Consider the following 19,537-nt stretch of genomic DNA (forward strand, 5'->3'; position numbering starts at 1 on the left):
GCCGCCGGCCTTTGGGCACAACCAGAAGAGAGAGGATCTATTGCTATCCCTAAAGGAACCCGGGCTGCACCACGGCGAGAAGCAGCCCCTGGATGGGACGGCCAGAGAAGGGGGTAGATCAGAGGCAAAGCTTTTGGCCCTGTTCGCAGCTAGATCTGGAGGGACAGGAAAGGGCAGGAGGGGGCGTGAAACCCTCCCAGCTGCTCTCCTGCGTGAGATTCCCGCCAGCTCCATCCCAGCCTGGGCTCAGCAGGCCCAGCAGCGGCCAGGAGAGGCCACTCTCTATCCAGCCTCCTCCTCCCGCCTGTCGTCTCGCCAGCCCTCCCCCCCCAAGCACACGCCAGCCTGCCACCAATCAGGGCAGTCGCTGGCTCCTGACACGCCCCGACATCCACGCACCTGATTGGCTGAGAGAAACACAACCCTCGACCGCCGTTTGTGCTGATTGGAAGCCGTTTTGACGCCCCCGTCTCGTTTTAATTCCTGAGCCAATCAGAAGAGAAGGGTCAGAGGACTCCCCTCCCCCCCGCAAACCAATCCTAGGAGGAGACCTCCTCGGGAACCTATTTATTGCGTAGACCGAGAGCCCGGCCTGGCAGCAGCAAAGAGAGTTGAGGAACAGCAAGGGGACAGAGCGCAGCTGGCATGGCTAGCGCGGCGGCTAGGACAGGTGGGAGGCAGGTGGGCGGGGTCAGGGACTGCCCCACCCCTTCACTTGTTGTTTCCGCTCCTGGGCGCGCGCGCTCTAAAGAACTCGGCACGGAGCCACATCCCAGCCGCGGCTGCTCCTTCCGTGGTCCTTTGGCCAATGGCCCCGCTCACTGGCCAATCAGGCAGGCCATTTTGCACGCTACCGCCGAGATCAGGGCGGCCCCCCTGCCGCTGCCCTCCTCCGACTGGAGGAAGGTGATGTCGCAGCCAGGCGTCAGCTGTCTGACGGTCGCGTGGAACTGGTCTTTGAAGCTGGGGAGAGAGGAGGCGGCGGGGTCAGGCAGAACGGTCCGCTGAGCGTACGGAGAGACTGCTGCCACATCTCCCTGCCCTGCCCAACTTCCTGTGTGACCACGAGCAACTTACTTAGCCTCTCTGTGCCTCAGTGCCCCCATCTGTACAATGGGCACAACACTGCCCAAGGGGGCAGCGAGCATAAATATGGTGATGGGGGTCATCTAAAGATCGATTCAGGCTCTGATGGTGCCCACAGGGGTGAGGTTCCGTTGTGCGGGGTGCTGCCCCGCGGCGCGTCCGATCTAAGGCAGTTTAGACCTCCGGGCTGTAGCCTGGCACAACTCTACAGTTTGCTAACCCGCCCCACGAGACCCGCAGGCTCTGAAGGCTTTTCAGTGCTAATAACGGGCTCAGAGACTGTGGTGGCAGGTCTTAGCGCAGGTCAGAGCCAAAGTGCTCCTGGAAAGGCAGCGAAGAAAAGACAGTCCTCGGGCTGACCCCTGCCCGGCCCGCTGGCTTGCTGAGGACTGTCTGCCAGCTGATGGATCCCCCCGGCCGTGCCCTCTCAAGGCATTCCAGCTCCTTTCCAGTCTGTTCCTTTTTCAGATGCTGCTCTTTTAAGCTTCCCAGTTTACTCCCTTCTCCACTCCCCCCTCCCCTCCATCTCCCCCCACCATCTAGAGGTCCCAGATCTCGGTGGCCCTTCTATGGGCCAGGAAGCTGAAGTCCAACCCCCACCAGCACCTGTAAAGCTGGCCAGAGAGCCGGACTGGAAGCCAGCTTCCCCAGGGCCAGCCCTCAGCGCTGTCTCTCGCAGCCGCTCATTGCTCAGGCACTCACAGTGCAGCCATTGCCCGGATAAGGGCGAGCGCTCCCTAGTGGCCCCGCAGAGACAGGCCACCCACACGCTCCTATCTGTCAATCATTCCGTCTGATGCAGCTTTCCAGGGAGGCCGTGACGGGGCTGGGGAGGCGGCTGCCCGGGCACTTCCCTGCGTGCGACCTCACCTGGGGTGGAGCTTATAGACCGAGCCATCGACTCCCACGGTGATCTTCAGCCGCTCCTCGCTCCTGCTTTCCCGCATGCGGTTGATCACGCCGGCCAGCCCCGCCGAGCACATCTGCGCCGCCCGCGTGGAGACGCTCTCGCACGCCATCCGCACGATGTCGCAGTCCGTGAGCGAGGGCAGCAGCTCGAAGGACGTCAGGATGTTGTAGGTCTGTTTCCGGTCATCGGCGTCGCTGGGACAGAGAGCGAAAGCATGTCAGGCTCCGGACGCTAGGGCGTGCCGAATGTGGGGGGCAGGCCCGGCGCTGCTGGGGCAGCTGGACAAAGCCAGCGGATGGGTGCAGACAGCTAGCAGGCTCCTAAGGCCTGGTCGGTAGCTGGATGGAAGTTGGCTTTGCTGACTCAGGAGAGGACACGCGTTTACCCCTCTGGAAAGCGTTCTGCTGGTTTGCAGTGCAGCTCCTCACCAGAAGTGGCTGCATTTCAGACTGCTCATACTCCTGGGAAGAGAGCAGCAGGACAGCTGAGTGCAGTTACCTGAGATAGGGTGCAACACAGACATGGGGGCAGGGCTCCGGCTACCCCGGAACTGCCCTCTTGGGGGGCTTCTTTTTCCACCCAGCCCCTGTAACAGATGGTGCTGGCCAATGTGAGGTACAGGAGACTGGGCGAGAGGGCCCTTGGGCTGAGCCAGCTTGGCAGTGCCTATGTTCCTACCTCACTCTCAGCTCTACGGTACCGCCTGTAAACCCGCTTTACCAATGCCTGAGAGATTCCAGCCTCCTTCCCAATCTCCTCCAGGTGCCTCCAGCCCCTCCCACCAGATGATGTCTGGTCTCGAAGGTCTGCGAGCAGGTGTCTCTCCCCATCCCTACAAACACAGCCCATGCTTCCGGGAGCCTGCACGGCTCCGTGTTGGTAAGGCCCACAGGAATGATCTGAGGTCTGGAAAACCTACCACACAGTGTGAGACTTACGAAGCTCCCTTTGTTTGGTTTATCCCAGAGAAGGCTCAGAGGTGACTTGGTCACCACCTGATAGAGATCTCTGATTCTAGATGGCTCTTTAATCTTGCCGTAAACAGCAGAAGGAGATCCAACGGTGGGAAAATGAAGCTAGGCAAATTCAGATTAAAACTAAGGTGCATTTGTTTAGGGTAGTTAACCACTGGAAGAATTTACCGAGGGGCGTGGCGGGTTCTCCATTGCTCGGAGTCTTTCAGTCTTTCTCAGAGACCCACTGTAGCTAAGAGAGGAGTTCTGGGCTAGACACAGGAATCTCTGGTTGAGGTTCTCTGGCCTGAGTTCCGCCAGAGATCAGACTAGATGATCAGAAATCCCCAGCTGCCAGAAAGGCCCCTTGCGCCGTAGACTACCAGGTCTAACTTGGTGCATTTTAGAGGATTAGCCTTAGAGCTGCTCTAAGTCCCGTGATCTTAGAGCTGCAAAGGGAGGACAGTTGGGCCAGGCCCGAGAAGCTGGGCTCAAGAGGCCAGGTGCAGAGAAAAACAGCCACAAATAGCATGCAAGGAAAAGTGAGCTAGGCCGCCCCCTGTTCTAAGTGACACTGGCACAGCTGTGTGGCAGTTGTGAGCACCCTTATTAAAGAGCATTCACTGAGTGGAACCATTCCTCTGGCTCCCGCAACCTTGGGGCTGATTCCTCATTTCAAGTACTAACAATCCCCAGCAATTTTTTCAGCCAAATTGCTCAAAGGAGGGCAGTGTCATTACAGATGGGGAAACTGAGGCACAGAACGGGCAAGTGACTTGCCCAAAGTCACCCAGCAAAGCCGGGGATAGAACCCAAGTCTCCTGAGCCCCAGTGCAGTGCTCAAGCCAGTACACTGCAAGGTGTGAGGTACCTGCCGCAGCTGTGTGCGAGTCCCTGTCAGAGGGGGAGCTGACATACACCCCTTCCACATCAGCTCGGAGCCCAGTGGGGAATGGTTGTTGCTCTCTCTAGTCATACATATTGCAGCTCAGTGGCCGCTGGGGGCCGCGGGAGTCCAGCTGTGCTCTGGGGCTGTAGGATGGGATTACAGCTGGGGCAGGGGATGGGAGAGCGGGGGACGGTTTTAGGAGCCCCTGAGTTGCAGTGGGTGGGGCTGGCTGAGCATTGGGTGGTTGGGGAGGCCACCCTGTACCTTTCAATCTGTGAGACGAAGCGGGTTTCGAAACTGCCTCTGGTTTTCAGTTTCTCGGACGCCTCCCCGTGGAAGAGCAGATTTTCATTGACCAGTTTCAGCAGCACCAGCCGCACGATCTCTCCTATGTACTTGCCTCCGATCATCTTCTCGTAGCTGGGTGGGAACAGAAGAGCACCATCGGTCAGGGCCACGAGGACACAGACCCTCCGCCCGCTCTCGGTCGGACCCTGCTCTCCTGCAACGGAGGGTATCCTAGGCCTGGAGACCTGTCTCGACACAACCCCGGCTGAGCAAGGCTGCCGTTGGCTTGCCCCTTCCTCCTGAGAGGGCAGAGGCCCTGCTCGGCTTCTCCTCCCCTTGGGTTCTGCCAAGGGGACATGTCCCTACTCCCAGCGTCCGTGGGGACGGGCCTTGTGCAGACGCTCAAGCAGGAGAGAAACGCCTCGGCTGGAAGTGAGCAGAGCCAAAGCCAAGTATCCTTAAAAAATACCCCTAGGCTCTAGTGCAAGAATGCAGAGTTCCCGTCCCCACTGGCTCAGGGAACCCTGCCTGGTGGGTGTTGCAGTCCTCAAGGGCTGCCATGTACCATGTGGTCCATGCGGCCAAGAGCCCGTGCAGGAGGGAGATTCAATCCTGGAGGCCAGGGGCTTGCTCCCCTAACTGCCGCACCGCAGCAGGGCCATCCCAGGCGTGTGCCGCTGGCCTTGGCAGGATGCAGCTCTCACTCTGGCCACGCAGATGTGAGCAATTCCTGCTGCCTGCAGTGCCCAGCAAATGCAACGGCCGGTTCCGGGGCCTGCGGGGGGTGGGGGAGTTACGGGCAGGCCGTGCAGAGGGAACTGGAACCAGACGCCAACCACCTGGGCCCCGCCGGAGAACCTGGGCCAGGGTTTCCATCGCCCCCTCAGTAGTGTGATAGGTGAAGGAGAACAGGACAGTTACATACCAAATACGCTGACTGGCTCAAAATCTCCGCTGTGTTAGAGCCTCACCCAATGCCCTGGGGCGGGGGAGAAGGTGGCTTTGAGCCCCCATGATCCCTGGCTCTGCTGGGGGCCCAGCTCACTCCCCACCTCAACTCAGAGCCACCTCCGGACTGCTCTAACTTGTGCCGGCTTGTATTGGGCCCCGAGGGACCATTACACCGCAGGGGAGCCCTGGAGTGTAGCATCCTCCAGTCACACCCTCCTCCATCCATCCATTGTACCCGCTGAGCTCAGGGGGGCCAAGCGAGGGGGCATAGAGCCAGCGATTCATCCTCTGCAAATGTCTTTACAGCCCCTTTGCCCCATAGCATGGGCTAGGATTGGGCCCACTCTGATCCTGCAGCTAAGGAGATGCTTAACTCAAATGGATATGCAATTGATCGCTTATTCAGATGGCCACGCCCCTCGGGCAGCAGCTGTCAGCTAATTCCCCAGCCCTGCCCTGGCACTTTTATTTCAGGCCTTGGTAGGTTTTGTGCTCTTCAGCTCTTAACGCCAAGTGGTGGGTGCCCTTTCCCACCACCGGCAGGGCACTGTAGAACCGAAGGGATGGAAGACGCCCCGGGGAAGCAAAGCTGGAACCTGGGGGACCTCCTCTGTCCGTTCAAGGTGAGTGGGACGCTGGGCTGGGGACAGCCCGAGAGAGTGAAGGGGAAGGGAAAGGAGAGAAGTGAGGAAAAGCACAAGAGAGAAACGTGTATTTGTCAGGGTGTCGGGGTGTGAGTGTCGATTGCTCTGTGTATTGGTGTGTGGATACGGGAGTGTGTTTGTGGGCATCTGGGGGCGTGAGCGTAGATTGCTCTGGGTGTGTTTGTGTATTGGTGTGTGGATTCGGAAGTGTGTTTGTGAGGGCACCAGGGTGCGGGAATGCAGACTGCTCTCGGTGTGTGTGTTGGTGTTTTAGTGTGTGTATAGGGGAGTGTATTTGTGTGTATCCAGGTGTGTGAGTGTAGATTGCGGGGGTGTGTGTGTGTAAAGGTATCTGTGTCCTGGGGTGAGTGTACTGAGTGTGCACATGGCTGGGAGTGGATGGTTGTGTACAGGGGGTGTACACAGGTGTGTGTGAGTGTAGAGTGCAGGGGTGTGTGTGTAAAGGTATCTGTGTCCTGGGGTGAGTGTGCACATGGCTGGGAGTGGATGGCTGTGCATGGAGGTGTGTGTGAGGCGTATGTGCACATTTGTGTTTCTGAAGGGAGACGCGTGGGTGGGTAAGCGGACATGGGTGCAGTTATGGGTGTGTGTCCATTTGAGAGCGTGTGCGTGGGTGGGTGGGTGGGTGGGTGTTTGCACATGCTGGTATATTTGAGGTGTGTCTGTGGGTCTGCGAGTATGTGTTTAGACACACTTGAGGGTATGTGTGAGAGAGAGAGTGAGCTGGAGGTCGGGCCGGCGAGCGGAAATTGCTCTCACCGGTTTTAACACCGCCGAGACTGATTGTTCAGTTAGTGAGGGTATTTTCTGAGCTGCAGGAAAACATCCATTTTTCCTCTTTGCTGGGCTCTGCACATTTCAAACACCTCCAGCATATCAGCCTCCTGCTCCCCTGCTACTGCACCTCAGTGACCAGGTGAGCGCGCCTGGCAGCACCCACACTGGGACCTCCGAGAGAGGGCCATTCGGGGAGAGCCCCACAGACCCACTTCTTGGCCCCTAGGCCCACACTGTCACCAAGGGCCGACTTGCCTGCCAGGGAATTTAAAGCTGCACTCTCAGAACCAGAGCTGAGCAAACCACGTTGGAGATGAACTGCGCCCACCCTCCGCTGAATTAGGAGCCCTGGCCGGCAGAGTCCGGCTCTGCGGCCTGGGCGACAGCAGGGAGGAAGTGAGGCCCAGGGAAAGCAATAATTTTATCTGTCGTGTCCCTTACAGCTGGTGCCCGGGGTTAAGTGAGGTCTCGTCCACCACGCGATCGTACTCCAGGAGGAACTCGTCCAGCTCCCCCGAGGCACCGAAGGCCCCCCACTCGGTGTTCACGCACATCCGGCCCTCGTCCCCCTCCACCAGCTCCACATTCTCCATCTCCTCCATGTAGCAAGCGTTGCAGCCGGTACCTGGCAGGGGACACCAAGCCGGGGATTAGTCCCACGACGGCGAGTCCCAGGCAAAGCGCCCTGTGACAGCTGGCGATGCGGGCTGTTCGGCAGAGAAGGCCCTGCGCTTTACTCACTGCCCGAGCAGTCAGCTGACTTTGAGTCTGTGCGGGCATCTGGTTTACAAGGGGCAGGGGCACGGGTTTAACACAGGCTGTACTGTCCATGTGCCCACGATACAATTTCACGCCCCATCCTTACAGCCTGTTTCATAGCGTTTAAAGCCAGAAGGGAGCGCTAGTCTGAGCTCCTGCATGGCACAGGCCATTATATTTCACCCGATACCCATAGCTGAGCCCAATGACGCCAGTTAGGCTAAAGGGTTTCGGTCCTCAGGAGGCTGAAGTGTTGCAGCCACAGACAGAGAACAGGAGAGACTGAGGTGCCATCAACGGCTGAGGCCCCTGCCAGGGCAGGGAATGGATTAGGTGAGACATGCCCAGATGATGCCAGCAGACCACCCATGCCCCACGCTGTGGAAGAAGGCGAAAGCCCTGCAAGGTCCATACTTCTCCTTTCACCCACTCTCAGCGACCCAGCTCTGAAATAGCCTGGCCGATGCAGAACTCTCCAAGCCCTGGGTCAGATCCACAGCCGGGGGCGATCAGTAGATCTCTGCCAATTAAGCCCAGCTGAGGATCTGCCCCACTGGTCAGTTGGTTATCGCTCCTTGAGGGATCACGGTGTCACCTTTTTCTCCTGGAGCAACCGGGATCTGGGGTGTCTCTGGTATTATTACTTGTCTGACCATAGCGCCTACGAGCCCCCGTCATGGACCAGGCTTCCCTGGTGCGAGGTGCTGCGCCCAAACACAACAAAAGACTGTCCCTGCCCTGAGAGAGAACAAACGGGTACAGGCAGACGGGGGGAGTACAAGGAAACAGTGGGACAGTATTGATCAGCAGGGGTCTCAGCACAGCAGCTGCCTGGCCGGTATGTTTTTTGCAGGCAAAGGAGAGTTTTAAGGAGCGGTTTGAAGGGGGATAATGAGGTAGCTTTGGGGATGTTTACGGGGAGCGTGAGGGACAGCAGGGGAGGAAACGCACAGAGGCTCGTTTGCAAATTTAACAAGTGGGTGACGGAGGCTGGGACCATGGTGGTCAACAGCTCAGTGGTGACCCAGAGAAGCAGGGTGGGCAGGGCCTTGAAAGTGAAAGTCAAGGGACCACGGTGATCTTTTTCTCGGACTCTGCTCTCTGTAATGGTGGCCCTGCAGGGCTGAGTGGTTACTGGTGTGTCCCCTGGAATCCGGGCCCTCGGGTTGGGCAGTCTGTTCGTCCTTGTGCACTTCTTCCGGTTGCATTGGTAAGTGACGAACATGGAGCTGCTCTTTCATAATTTAATACTCCTGCATATATTCCCAGCTCAAAACTCAGGAGTCAGGCCTCCAAAAATCATGAGTTTGGCTTAGAAATCACGAGATCTTTAAAAAATAGTAAGTTTGGGTTCGTTTTCCTTGTCTTCTGGGTTCTGAGCCTTTCGAGTTTACCCGGGTCACACTCTGATGCTTTTCTCTGCAACCAGGAAAGCTAAAAATGTATTTTAAAAAAACAACAACAAAAGTGCAGATTCTCATTCTAATCCCGTGACTCCAGGAACTGGGGCTTTGAGAAAAAAACATTAAGTACCACAAGACGCGTGACACAATCATGAGAGCTGGCAACTCTGCTCCGTGGGATAATGATTTCTGTCGGAATATTTTGGATTTAAGTGCTTCTCAATTAAATTAGGGATCTGTCAGGCAGGAGAAAGAAGACGGCTCAAGTTGGTCACCTGTCAGTGGACTTAAGAGTCACTAAGGGACAGTGACAGAAGTATGAGCTGCTGAGTTGACCAAACTGGCTTGACCAGCAATGGAAAACGCCTACTAGTGCTTGAGAGAGACAAGGGGGGGTGAGACAGTGTCTTTTATTGGACCAACTTCTGTTGGTGGAAGAGACAGAGACAAGCTTTCGAGCGTACACAGTGCTCTTCGTCAGGTCTAATGTGGTGTCGTGGATGGGGACCCACATACGGTATCTTCTCCATCCCTCCACACTGGCTTGATATTGTGGGCAGATGGACTAAGCCCAGCATCGTGTCTGGCTCACCTCGATGGGACCGGGACAGCACTACTGTATGAAGTTCTCTTTCTGTATCTTTTCCTGGGCCTTTTTATCCCGACCCTTTTCACCTTGCAGTGAGTCTCATTTGAAAGGGGACATTATTACAGGCTTCTTGCCCTTCTCCTCCATGTCGATGTGGGGCGGGGGGCAGCGGCTGCCCCAGGCTCCTGCTGCCTCCTGCAGCCCCAGCCTCCCTGGGGCATTCCCAGGGTCAGCCAAGTGCCCCAGGCCTGCAGTGGGAGGGCTCCCCTCACTGAGCTGCCGTGGCCGGCCCATGCCCCCGGCAGCCGTACTCCCTCCAAGGGGCACCGCAGCGGGTTAGAATCATAGAATCATAGAATATCAGGGTTGGAAGGGACCTCATGAGGTCATCTAGTCCAACCCCCTGCTCAAAGCAGGACCAATCCCCAATTAAATCATCCCAGCCAGGGCTTTGTCAAGCTTGACCTTAAAAACCTCTAAGGAAGGAGATTCCACCACCTCCCTAGGTAACGCATTCCAGTGTTTCACCACCCTCCTAGTGAAAAAGTTTTTCCTAATATCCAACCTAAACCTCCCCCACTACAACTTGAGACCATTATTCCTTGTCCTGTCCTCTTCTACCACTGAGAATAGTCTAGAACCATCCTCTCTGGAACCACCTCTCAGGTAGTTGAAAGCAGCTATCAAATCCCCCCTCATTCTTCTCTTCTGCAGACTAAACAATCCCAGTTCCCTCAGCTTCTCCTCATAAGTCATGTGCTCCAGCCCCCTAATCATTTTTGTTGCCCTTCGCTGGACTCTCTCCAATTTATCCACATCCTTCTTTTAGCGTGGGGCCCAAAACTGGACACAGTACTCCAGATGAGGCCTCACCAATGTCGAATAGAGGGGAACGATCACGTCCCTCGATCTGCTCCCTATGCCCCTACTTATACATCCCAAAATGCCATTGGCCTTCTTGGCAACAAGGGCACACTGCTGACTCATATCCAGCTTCCTGTCCACTGTTACCCCTAGGTCCTTTTCCACAGTACTGCTGCCGAGCCATTCGGTCCCTAGCCTGTAGCGGTGCATTGGGTTCTTCTGTCCTAAGTGCAGGATCCTGCACTTATCCTTATTGAACCTCATCAGATTTCTTTTGGCCCAATCCTCCAATTTGTCTAGGTCCCTCTGTATCCTATCCCTGCCCTCCAGCGTATCTACCACTCCTCCTAGTTTAGTATCATCCGCAAATTTGCTGAGAGTGCAATCCACACCATCCTCCAGATCATTTATGAAGATATTGAACAAAACCGGCCCCACGACCGACCCCTGGGGCACTCCACTTGACACCGGCTGCCAACTAGACATGGAGCCATTGATCACTACCTGTTGAGCCCGACAATCTAGCCAACTTTCTACCTACCTTATAGTCCATTCATCCAGCCCATATTTCTTTAACTTGCTGACAAGAATACTGTGGGAGACCGTGTCAAAAGCTTTGCTAAAGTCAAGAAACAATACATCCACTGCTTTCCCTTCATCCACAGAATCAGTAATCTCATCATAGAAGGCGATTAGATTAGTCAGGCATGACCTTCCCTTGGTGAATCCATGCTGACTGTTCCTGATCACTTTCCTCTCATGTAAGTGCTTCAGGATTGATTCTTTGAGGACCTGCTCCATGATTTTTCCGGGGACTGAGGTGAGGCTGACTGACCTGTAGTTCCCAGGATCCTCCTCCTTCCCTTTTTTAAAGATGGGCACTACATTAGCCTTTTTCCAGTCATCCGGGACTTCCCCCGTTCGCCACGAGTTTTCAAAGATAATGGCCAATGGCTCTGCAATCACAGCCGCCAATTCCTTTAGCACTCTCGAATGCAACGCGTCCGGCCCCATGGACTTGTGCACGTCCAGCTTTTCTAAATAGTCCCGAACCACCTCTTTCTCCATCAGAGTGTTCAAGCCTCCTGCAGTACGAAGAACGCTGGCAGCAGGGAACCAACCAGTCTGATACAGGAACAAGCTGGGCGGGTCTGGAGGGGCTAGCTCTGCCTACGGGGCTATCCCTACACTACCTGCTACCACCAGTGCATAAGCAGAGGCAGAACTGGGGTCTTCCCCGAAGCACAGGCCCCAGAGCACTGAGGGAGAATCTCTGCATTAGGAGTCAGGGCAAGAGCTGGGCAAACGGCACACATATAAAGCATATCTGGCTCGGGTTTATGATGGCGCCTTTCATCCTTTAGCGTTCACATCCCACAAACTTTCAAGTAACTGAGTTTCGTTGGCACAAATGTTTGAACTCAGTGTGGCCCCAGCCTCTCCGTGCTCAGCTCCTCGTCTGCACGGTGGGATTACAGTACTTCCTGGCGGCAGGGGGCTGCCGTGAGGATACACACATTAACGATTGCGAGGTGCTCACATACCACAGTGCTGCGGGCCCGATAAGCATGTTAGATAGCAAGCTGCTCGCATGAATATTCTTGGAAACCAAGTGTTAAATTCAAGCACACAAATCGTCATCTTCCAAGTGCCTGCACCCTCCTCTAACAATGAGCGGAAACCAGACTGCGTAACTTACCTGATCTATCACAACTAAGCCACACCGCTTGAATTTAAATATCTCGGACGAGGGTGAACTCACTGACTAAACGACCGCAAAAAGATCAGCAACACATTCTGCTGGCAAATGAACTCAGAAAGTGGCAGTCAGTCGACAAGATCTCCAGCAGAAAGAGGCAACATTTGTCAAATAAGTTCTTGGGTACAGATGATTCACGCGGTTCTCTACATACTTGAGCCAGTCTGACAAGCCAGACGCTAGAGGGCATAGCTACCACTTACTGCTCCTCCAGATCACTGTACCATAGTGTTGACCTTTGAGGAAAAGAAACGATAGAAACCGAATCCTTGTCCACATGAGAAAATACTGCCTACAGGTCTATAAGCAAGTCCCCCACTAGGTCACAGGTAAGAGTGCAGGAAATCCCACCTGGAAGCAGTGACATGGCAGCACTGGCCAATCCATATTGATTCCTGTATCTGGCACTGGTGTGACCGCTCCTGGTGTCTAGTTCTGGTGACCACAATTCAAGAAGAATGTTGATAAATTGGAGAAGGGGCAGAGAAGAGCCACGAGAATGACTGAAGGATTAGAAAACCTGCCTTCTAGGGAGAGACTCAAAAACCTCAATCTATTTAGCCTAACAAAGAGAGGGTTAAGGGGCGACTTGATCCCAGTCTGTCAGTGCCTACATGGGGAACAAGTATTTAATACTGGGCTCTGCAATCTAGCGGAGAAAGGTCTAATACCATCCAATGGCTGAGAGTTGAAGCTAGACAAATTCAGACTGGAAATAGGGTACAAATGAGCGAGGGTCATTAGCCATTGGAACAATTTCCCAAGGGACATGGTGGAGTCTCCATCACTGGCAAGTTTTAAATCAAGATGGGATGTTTCTGTAAAAGATCCATCCCAGTTCAAATGGGAATTATTGTGGGAAGTCCCATGGCTTGCAGTCTACGCCTGCGGTCTACAGGAGGTCAGACTAGCTGATCACAGGGGTCCATTCTGGCTTTGGAATCTATAAATCCATGGCCTGCCCTGGTGATTCCAGCAGTGACAATACCCTGTTGGGGGAGCCCTCGGCCCTCACCCACCGGGGAGGTCTGTGGCTGCTTGGAAGGAGCCTATGTGTTAAACTCACCTGACTGGCAGCTCCCACTCAGAGATGAGCTCATCTCTATTCTTAGTGTGTTTGCTGAGCGAGCGTTGTTTACCCAGGGCAAGTGGAAGAGGCAGCCATGTGAAAGGCCCAAATGGAGCTGTCGCTGAGGACACTGAGTGGCTCCCGTGCCCCATGGGGGAGGCGGCCTTGATTCTCCACCTGCCCCAGCTGAGGGGGAGCGGGCACCACACCCAGGGCTCCCTCCCTGGCTGCTGCAGGAGGGGCCCCGGGCTGCTGTCGGCTGTTACCATTCCAGGAGGCCACAGCCTGCTCATGCACAGGGTATCCCAGCATTTCTAACAGCGACCTGCTGTCACTGTGCTTGGCTCAGGCTCGGTGCCTCTCCGACGCCCGGCGCTCTGCGGCATCTCCGGGTGGGCTGCTCGGCATCACTGCCAGCTGTGTCCGCTCAGCAAGGATCTCGTGGTGAATGCAACGGGCCTGAATCTCTAATCGCTTGCACCGGTGTGCTCTGTGGAACCACTCCTGATGAACATGGGGTGAGCGGGAGCTGAATCGGACTCTCGGGCCCCTCAAGGTGTCAGCCGGCCGCCTGCAGGGGTCAGGAAGGGATTCCCCCCCCCCCCAAATGCATAAAGGGATGGCCGTGGCTGGAGATGGGACACCGGGTGGGGTGGGCCAGGGCCCTGAGGGGGCACCGAGTAGTCTCTCCCCTGGTGTCATTGGCTGGTTGTTATTCCCATGCCCAGGGTCTCTGGGGTTGGGAAGGAATTTCCCCCCGGTCAGATTGGCAGTGATCTCGGGGTTTTTTGCCTTCCTCTGCAGCATGCAGATGCAGGGTACAGGTCCTTTTTTGCCTTCCTCTGCAGGGATGCAGCATGGGGTGCAGGTCCCTCGCCAGGATTATCTGGGGGTATCTCACAGCCGTTTCCCTGCCCTTACAGGGCACGGGTGCACCCTGGTAACTCCTAATCTCAGCCTGTGGCACACCACAGTCTAGTGTCCTGTGGGCTGTGACTCCTGGGTTGTTGGGTTAGTGTTCAGGTGCTGGGTGAGGTGGGTGGCCTGTGATACACAGGCTGTTGGACTGGTGGTCCCTTCTGGCCTAAAACTCTATAACTCTATAACAGAGACTCTGCCCATTTGCTTTGGGCCCCGCCCAGAACTTTGGGCCCACCCCCCAGCCTTTCTCCTGCCAGCTCTCTTATGTCCTCTCATTCCGGAGTCCTTCCAAGGGAGCTCTGCCTCCCTGATCCACCTGGCAGCTCTCCACCCATAGAGCCCACTTGGCACACAGGGGCTGGGCTGTGAGTAACTCCCTCAGCTCTGCTCTGTCCTCCTCATGGGAACCAGCAGTCAGCAGTGACTCTCAAGGTGATGCTAACTGCTCTTGGTAGGGCAGGTTATCAGCTCACGGAAGTCAGAGATGGAAGAGGTAATGTCCACACATGGTATCGAGTCTTAGCGTCCCAGACGTGCCCCCAGCTAACCGATTACTCAATGAACGGCGATCTCAAATCAAACAGGCACAGTCAGCAGAACGGTCATTCCCCATCCTGGGTCACAATTCACACCATCATTGAGCCCTAAGCCCTGGTTCCAGATGCGGAAGTGCAGGAGCTCACTTCGATCTCCTTGTTTGAGCCCAGCACTTTCTCGCCACAGTATCCCCAGAGCAATGGGGAGGCGGGGAGCGAAGCCTGTCTCCAAGAAAGCTAAGAATGATCTTTATTTAGCCAGTCCTCTAGGGGCTTCGCTGTCGCTATCTGTTTTATGGGAAAGGCACCCAGATATTATGGTGATGGGTGGAAGTATTCAACCCTAAGATAGATAAATAGATCGAAACCTACCGGAGCGTAGACAGGTACCAGTAGGAGAGCAGCTTCCACAGAACAGATGAGCAGGGACTTTATTTCCCACAAGATCTCCATTACACAAACCTACGTCAATTCCAGGCTTAACACTTCAATTGGAAGAAATGCAAACAAAGCAGTAACGTGACTCTGGGAGATACACAAATCCACGGTTCAGCCCAACAATCAATAACAGCTGGAAGTCAGCCAGCGTGCTCACTGCTCCCCCACGACGGAACCACCATCACAGAGGGCAGAAACAGATGGTCAGAGAAATCAGCACAGTTACTTGAAATACCAGAGACACCATCGGTACCGACTGATCCTGGAGAAAAAGAAAACTGGATCCCGCGAGGAACAACTCAAGGGAGGAGGGAATGCGCTTCGGCGTCAGCAGAATCATTGCGGACCCCAGGGTTACTAAGACCAGCTGCTGCATCTTGAGGGAGCCTGACATTGCAACATTGTTAGCCTCAAGGGACGCTCAACAGTAGTTGTGTCCAGAGAAATCCAGTTGGAGAGCCAGGCCTTTGAGAATGCCCGCTGCCAAACAGATGATGTCAGAGCAGCTCAGCGGTGGGGCTTTCCTCCAACCAACCCGCCTCCTGAGTGTTACCAAAGGTGACACATGGCATGGCCTTGCTCCAAATCAACTGAATAGCCTCCCGCCCACTCCCACACTGAGCGGTACTGAGGACTACTCTGCTTCCTCCTGCTGCCAACAGGACTGGAACAAGCCCTGAGAATGGACCAGCAGGAATTCCACTTGGACAATCCACATCAGAGAGCCCGCGGTGTCCATGGGCAGGTGGGGAATGCGCCCAATGCACTCTGGGATGAGGGGAAACGCCCAGGTGGGCAGGTATCTTACCCACTATCATGCCAACCTCACACCGGTGATCTTCATAGTAACAGGAAATCATTGTAGCTACCGTGTCATTGACCATGGCGACCACGTCCATCTCGAAATCCTGCGGAGGAGCATACAAAAGAGAGGTCACGATCCCCCAGGCATTCCAGAGAAGAGCCCAGACAAAAGGAAGCACACGCCCGGGTACAGAACAATTCCAGGGCAGGACCCTGCCGCTAGTAAGGGGCATGTGGAGTGCCCAGTCCACTGATCCAGACTGAGCAGCCAAGAACGCTCCTGCTGAGCGAGGATCTCTCCAGCCCACCTTCCCACTGAGGATGTCCTTGAGGCTGAAGGAGCAGGAGGATTGGCAACGTGCCCCCGGTGGAGCTGGTGAGCCCAGAGAAGCCTCAGTCTTACCCCACGAGGGCGCATCTGTGCGGAGACGCCGGGGGAACTAGCCAGCATGAACAGCACAAACCATGTTTTCAGCTCACCCCTCGGCGCTTGATAGCATCCCGCAAAAGCCCCACGACGTTGTTCCCTTCAGCTCCTGATGCTTTGAAACCCTTCGTCCAGTTCAGAAGGATCCCCTGCGGGACAAGGGGACAAAGGGGTTAGATCAAAGTGCTACAAAGAGAGAAAGCAGAGAGCTAAGCAATCAGTTCTCTGATCTCAATGGATGCGGGGCGGTGCATTACTGCTCATGCATGTCCAGCTGGGCAGTCCCAGCTCCCACAATCAGAGAATCCTAGGACGGGAAGGAACTTCGAGAGATCGTCTAGTCCAGTCCCCTGCACTCATGGCAGGACTAAGTATTATCTAGACCATCTCTGACAGGTGTTTGTCTAACCTGCTCTTAAAAATCCCCAGTGATGGAGATTCCACAACCTCCCTGGGCAATTTATTCCAGTGCTTAACTACCCTGACAGTTAGGAAGTTTTTCCTAATGTCCAACCTAAACCTCCCTGGCTGCAATTTAAGCCCATTGCTCATTGTCCTGTCCTCAGAGATTAAAGAGAACAATTTTTTTCCCTTCTCCTTGTACCAACCTTTTATGTACTTGAAAACTGTTATCATATCCCCTCTCAGTCTTCTCTTTTCCAGACTAAACAAACCCAGTTTTTTCAATCTTCCCTCACAGGTCATGTTTTCTAGACCTTTCATCATTTTTGTTGCTCTTCTCTGGACTTTCTCCAGTTTGTCCCCATCTTTCCTGGAATGTGGCGCCCAGCACTGGACACAATGCTCTAGCTGAGGCCTTATCAGCAAGGACTGAGCTTTGGAGTCTGAAGTGTGAGATCTAGTGTAAGCATGCAAGGGAGCACATGGGTGTACAGAGGAAGCAACGAGTGTGAACGTGACGGGGGATCAGTCATTGCTCACCTCCAAGTAAAGACGCCAGCCCCTATGAAGAAAGGCCAAAGGTATTTAGGTACCTAACTCCCATTGAAATCAATGGCACTTAAATACCTTTGAGGACCTGGGCCTGAGTATTTAAGGGATCTGCTGTGTACAGATGGGGGCTCATGCTCACACTGTGAACCACTTCCCTGGGGACGCGGGATGCAGCTCCACGGCTCAGCATGGGAAGGGGCAGTGAAGATCAGGCATGGCTCCTCCAGTTTGCCCACTGTTGCACTCCCTCACTATTCTTTGCAGCCTCTCTCACCCTTCACCTCTGATCTGCCTGCAGGAGTCACCCTGCCTTGGCCTCACCTTGTCAATATCCTCATGCCTCACGGGGAAGGAGAATGTGAAGCCCAGAGGCAGCTTTTTGTGTTTCATCTGGTGTTTATCCAGGAAGTCGGAGATGCATTCGGAGATGTAATCGAAGAGCTGGAAAAGGAAGGCCCCAAGTCATTCCAAAATCACGACAACAGCATTGCTGGGCATTTCCCATCAGCCCTCCAACCACCAACCTCCTCCTGCCTCTGAGACACTGACACCTCCTCTAGGGGACAGCTGGCTCCACGCTCCCTGTTGCTCCATGCTGCCCAGTTCTCTAGCCTCTACACAGGCCCATTGATTGACTTTCTGTTGCATGTTGCCTCAGTAACAAAGCCTGTCAGTGATTACTACCCAGAAAACCACACGCACTACATAAAGATTTCTACGGCGCACACGATATAGACAGGCAGATGTCTGCAGTTGCAGCATTGCCCGCCAGATGGCACCCAGCCCTCTGGTATAATATAGCAGCCATTGCAATGGCATTTCCTAATTCCAGCTTTGGAGATCGGCAAAATCTGTGCTCACGGGTAGCTCTTGCCTGTCTTGGAGCTGCCAACAGCACGTCGGCTAGCACCGCTGGCCATGGCTTCCAGCCACGCCTCTTCGGCTGAGTTGATGTGTGCAGCTGCCCAGTCCTAGCTGGAGGTACAGAGGAAATGAATACTGGTAGAGGAGGCTGGGATTGGGCAAAGCCTGGTGTGTGTGAACGTGTGTACGTGAGAGCAGATGACTTTATCTCTGCCCCAAATCCAGCTGTCTGTACCCTACTGGCCTTCCTCTGACATGCAGATTCGTTGAAGGAATTACTCTTAGATAGAGTTGGGTGAAATTTTCCTCGTCAAAACTTTTTTGGGTGGGGGAGAAAAATTCTGACATGACTTTGGTGTGTCTGTGCCAGGCAAGTGGTTAGATAATGTAGCTGCCATGTCATGGGTGGAATGTATTGTTACATAGAGAAGCTGAAGTCTTCGGGAACAATACCGAGATCTGTAACCGGTGAGTGCTGGAATTTGAGTAGAGGGATGGTATAATTCTGTGTTTTGATTTGAAAATTTTATTAGTTCAGTCCTCCCCTTCACATATCTAAGTATTTTGTGTCCCTAGTAATGGCTATTTTAACGCAGCCAGTAAAATTAATTATCCACACAATTATTGTATCTCTCTGATCATGAAATATTAATCAGCTGGATGGGAGGGGGCAGATAAAAGGGTTACACTGGGCCTCCAAAATAAAAGATTCCTAATTTCCAGATGTGTCAAAATCTACAAACTCAGAGGCAGCAGCTTTTACTCCTAAAGACCCATACGTGAGAACAGGGCTTTCGTACCTCCGTTTTATTCTTATCACAAAGACGCTTTAGCAAAAATCAAAACAAAAAACCTATCTGTTTTATGGCTTGGATGAAGCTAAAACTTATTTGACCCAGCTGCCTAGTCAAGCTGCCACTGAGGTTACACCTAAAAATGGGCTATCAAACACACAGGTACCCCAATTTGAGGACCTTAGAATGTATTGCCTGCCATTTGAATAATTACATATTAATAGAGCTGGTCGGAAAATGAGAAATTTCAAGTTTTTTGGCAAAAAATCATTTCAATTTGGTAATGGCTGCAGCAGTGCCTCATGGGAGTTGTAGTTCAGGTCCCTAATATTCCCATTCTCCTCCACAGGCCAGGCTCCCCATTCATACTACATCTCTCATGATGCACCACAGCCTCCCTTCTTAGTGCAGGGAGGTGGTTCACTGTGGCTGCGGCATGGCCTTGGTGCATCATGGGAGATGAAGTCCTGCCATAGAAGAAAATAAGAGCATTAGACATGCAAACTACAACTCCCATGAAGCACGCCAGCAGCATTTCACAACTGAAATGTTTCCATCTTTGAACATTCTTGTTTTGACACCCCCCCCCCCAAAAAAAAAAACCAACCCAAACCCACACACCCATATTTTATGTGGGAAGCAAGAAACCTTTTTTGTTTTGCCTAAAACCCAATTTCCATCGAAAAACAGTTTCAACAGAAAATTTTTGTCCAGCCCTACGAATTATACCAGAAAAAATCAATATGAATCTGCCAGGCTACCCATATTCTGTCTAGTCTTAAATCCTAAAGTCACTGGGGTCTTTTGATCTCTTCAAGACCCTACTTCATTCTTTGC

General features: G+C 54.0%; 1 protein-coding gene across 3 annotated transcripts in view; it reads right to left on the reverse strand.

Annotated features, from left to right (window-relative positions):
• Window positions 1–311: 311 nt before the first annotated feature.
• Window positions 312–19,537, reverse strand: part of GCK (glucokinase) — a 36,711-nt gene continuing 17,485 nt past the window's right edge. For 2 of the 3 annotated variants that reach the window (XM_074940233.1, XM_074940234.1), the window contains exons 4-10: window positions 17,364–17,483; window positions 16,142–16,237; window positions 15,666–15,765; window positions 6,961–7,144; window positions 4,103–4,258; window positions 1,957–2,190; window positions 312–963 (exon numbers count right to left, since the gene is read on the reverse strand). In XM_074940233.1, coding sequence (XP_074796334.1) covers window positions 819–963; window positions 1,957–2,190; window positions 4,103–4,258; window positions 6,961–7,144; window positions 15,666–15,765; window positions 16,142–16,237; window positions 17,364–17,483 — 1,035 coding nt within the window. In that variant the 3' untranslated portion in view covers window positions 312–818. Of the gene's footprint in view, window positions 964–1,956; window positions 2,191–4,102; window positions 4,259–6,960; window positions 7,145–14,791; window positions 14,875–15,665; window positions 15,766–16,141; window positions 16,238–17,363; window positions 17,484–19,537 lie in introns of those variants that run through there. The other variant, XM_074940236.1, reaches the window with a different exon arrangement.

The sequence above is a fragment of the Natator depressus genome, chromosome 26 (genome assembly GCF_965152275.1).
Source record: "Natator depressus isolate rNatDep1 chromosome 26, rNatDep2.hap1, whole genome shotgun sequence".
Taxonomy (NCBI): domain Eukaryota; kingdom Metazoa; phylum Chordata; order Testudines; family Cheloniidae; genus Natator; species Natator depressus.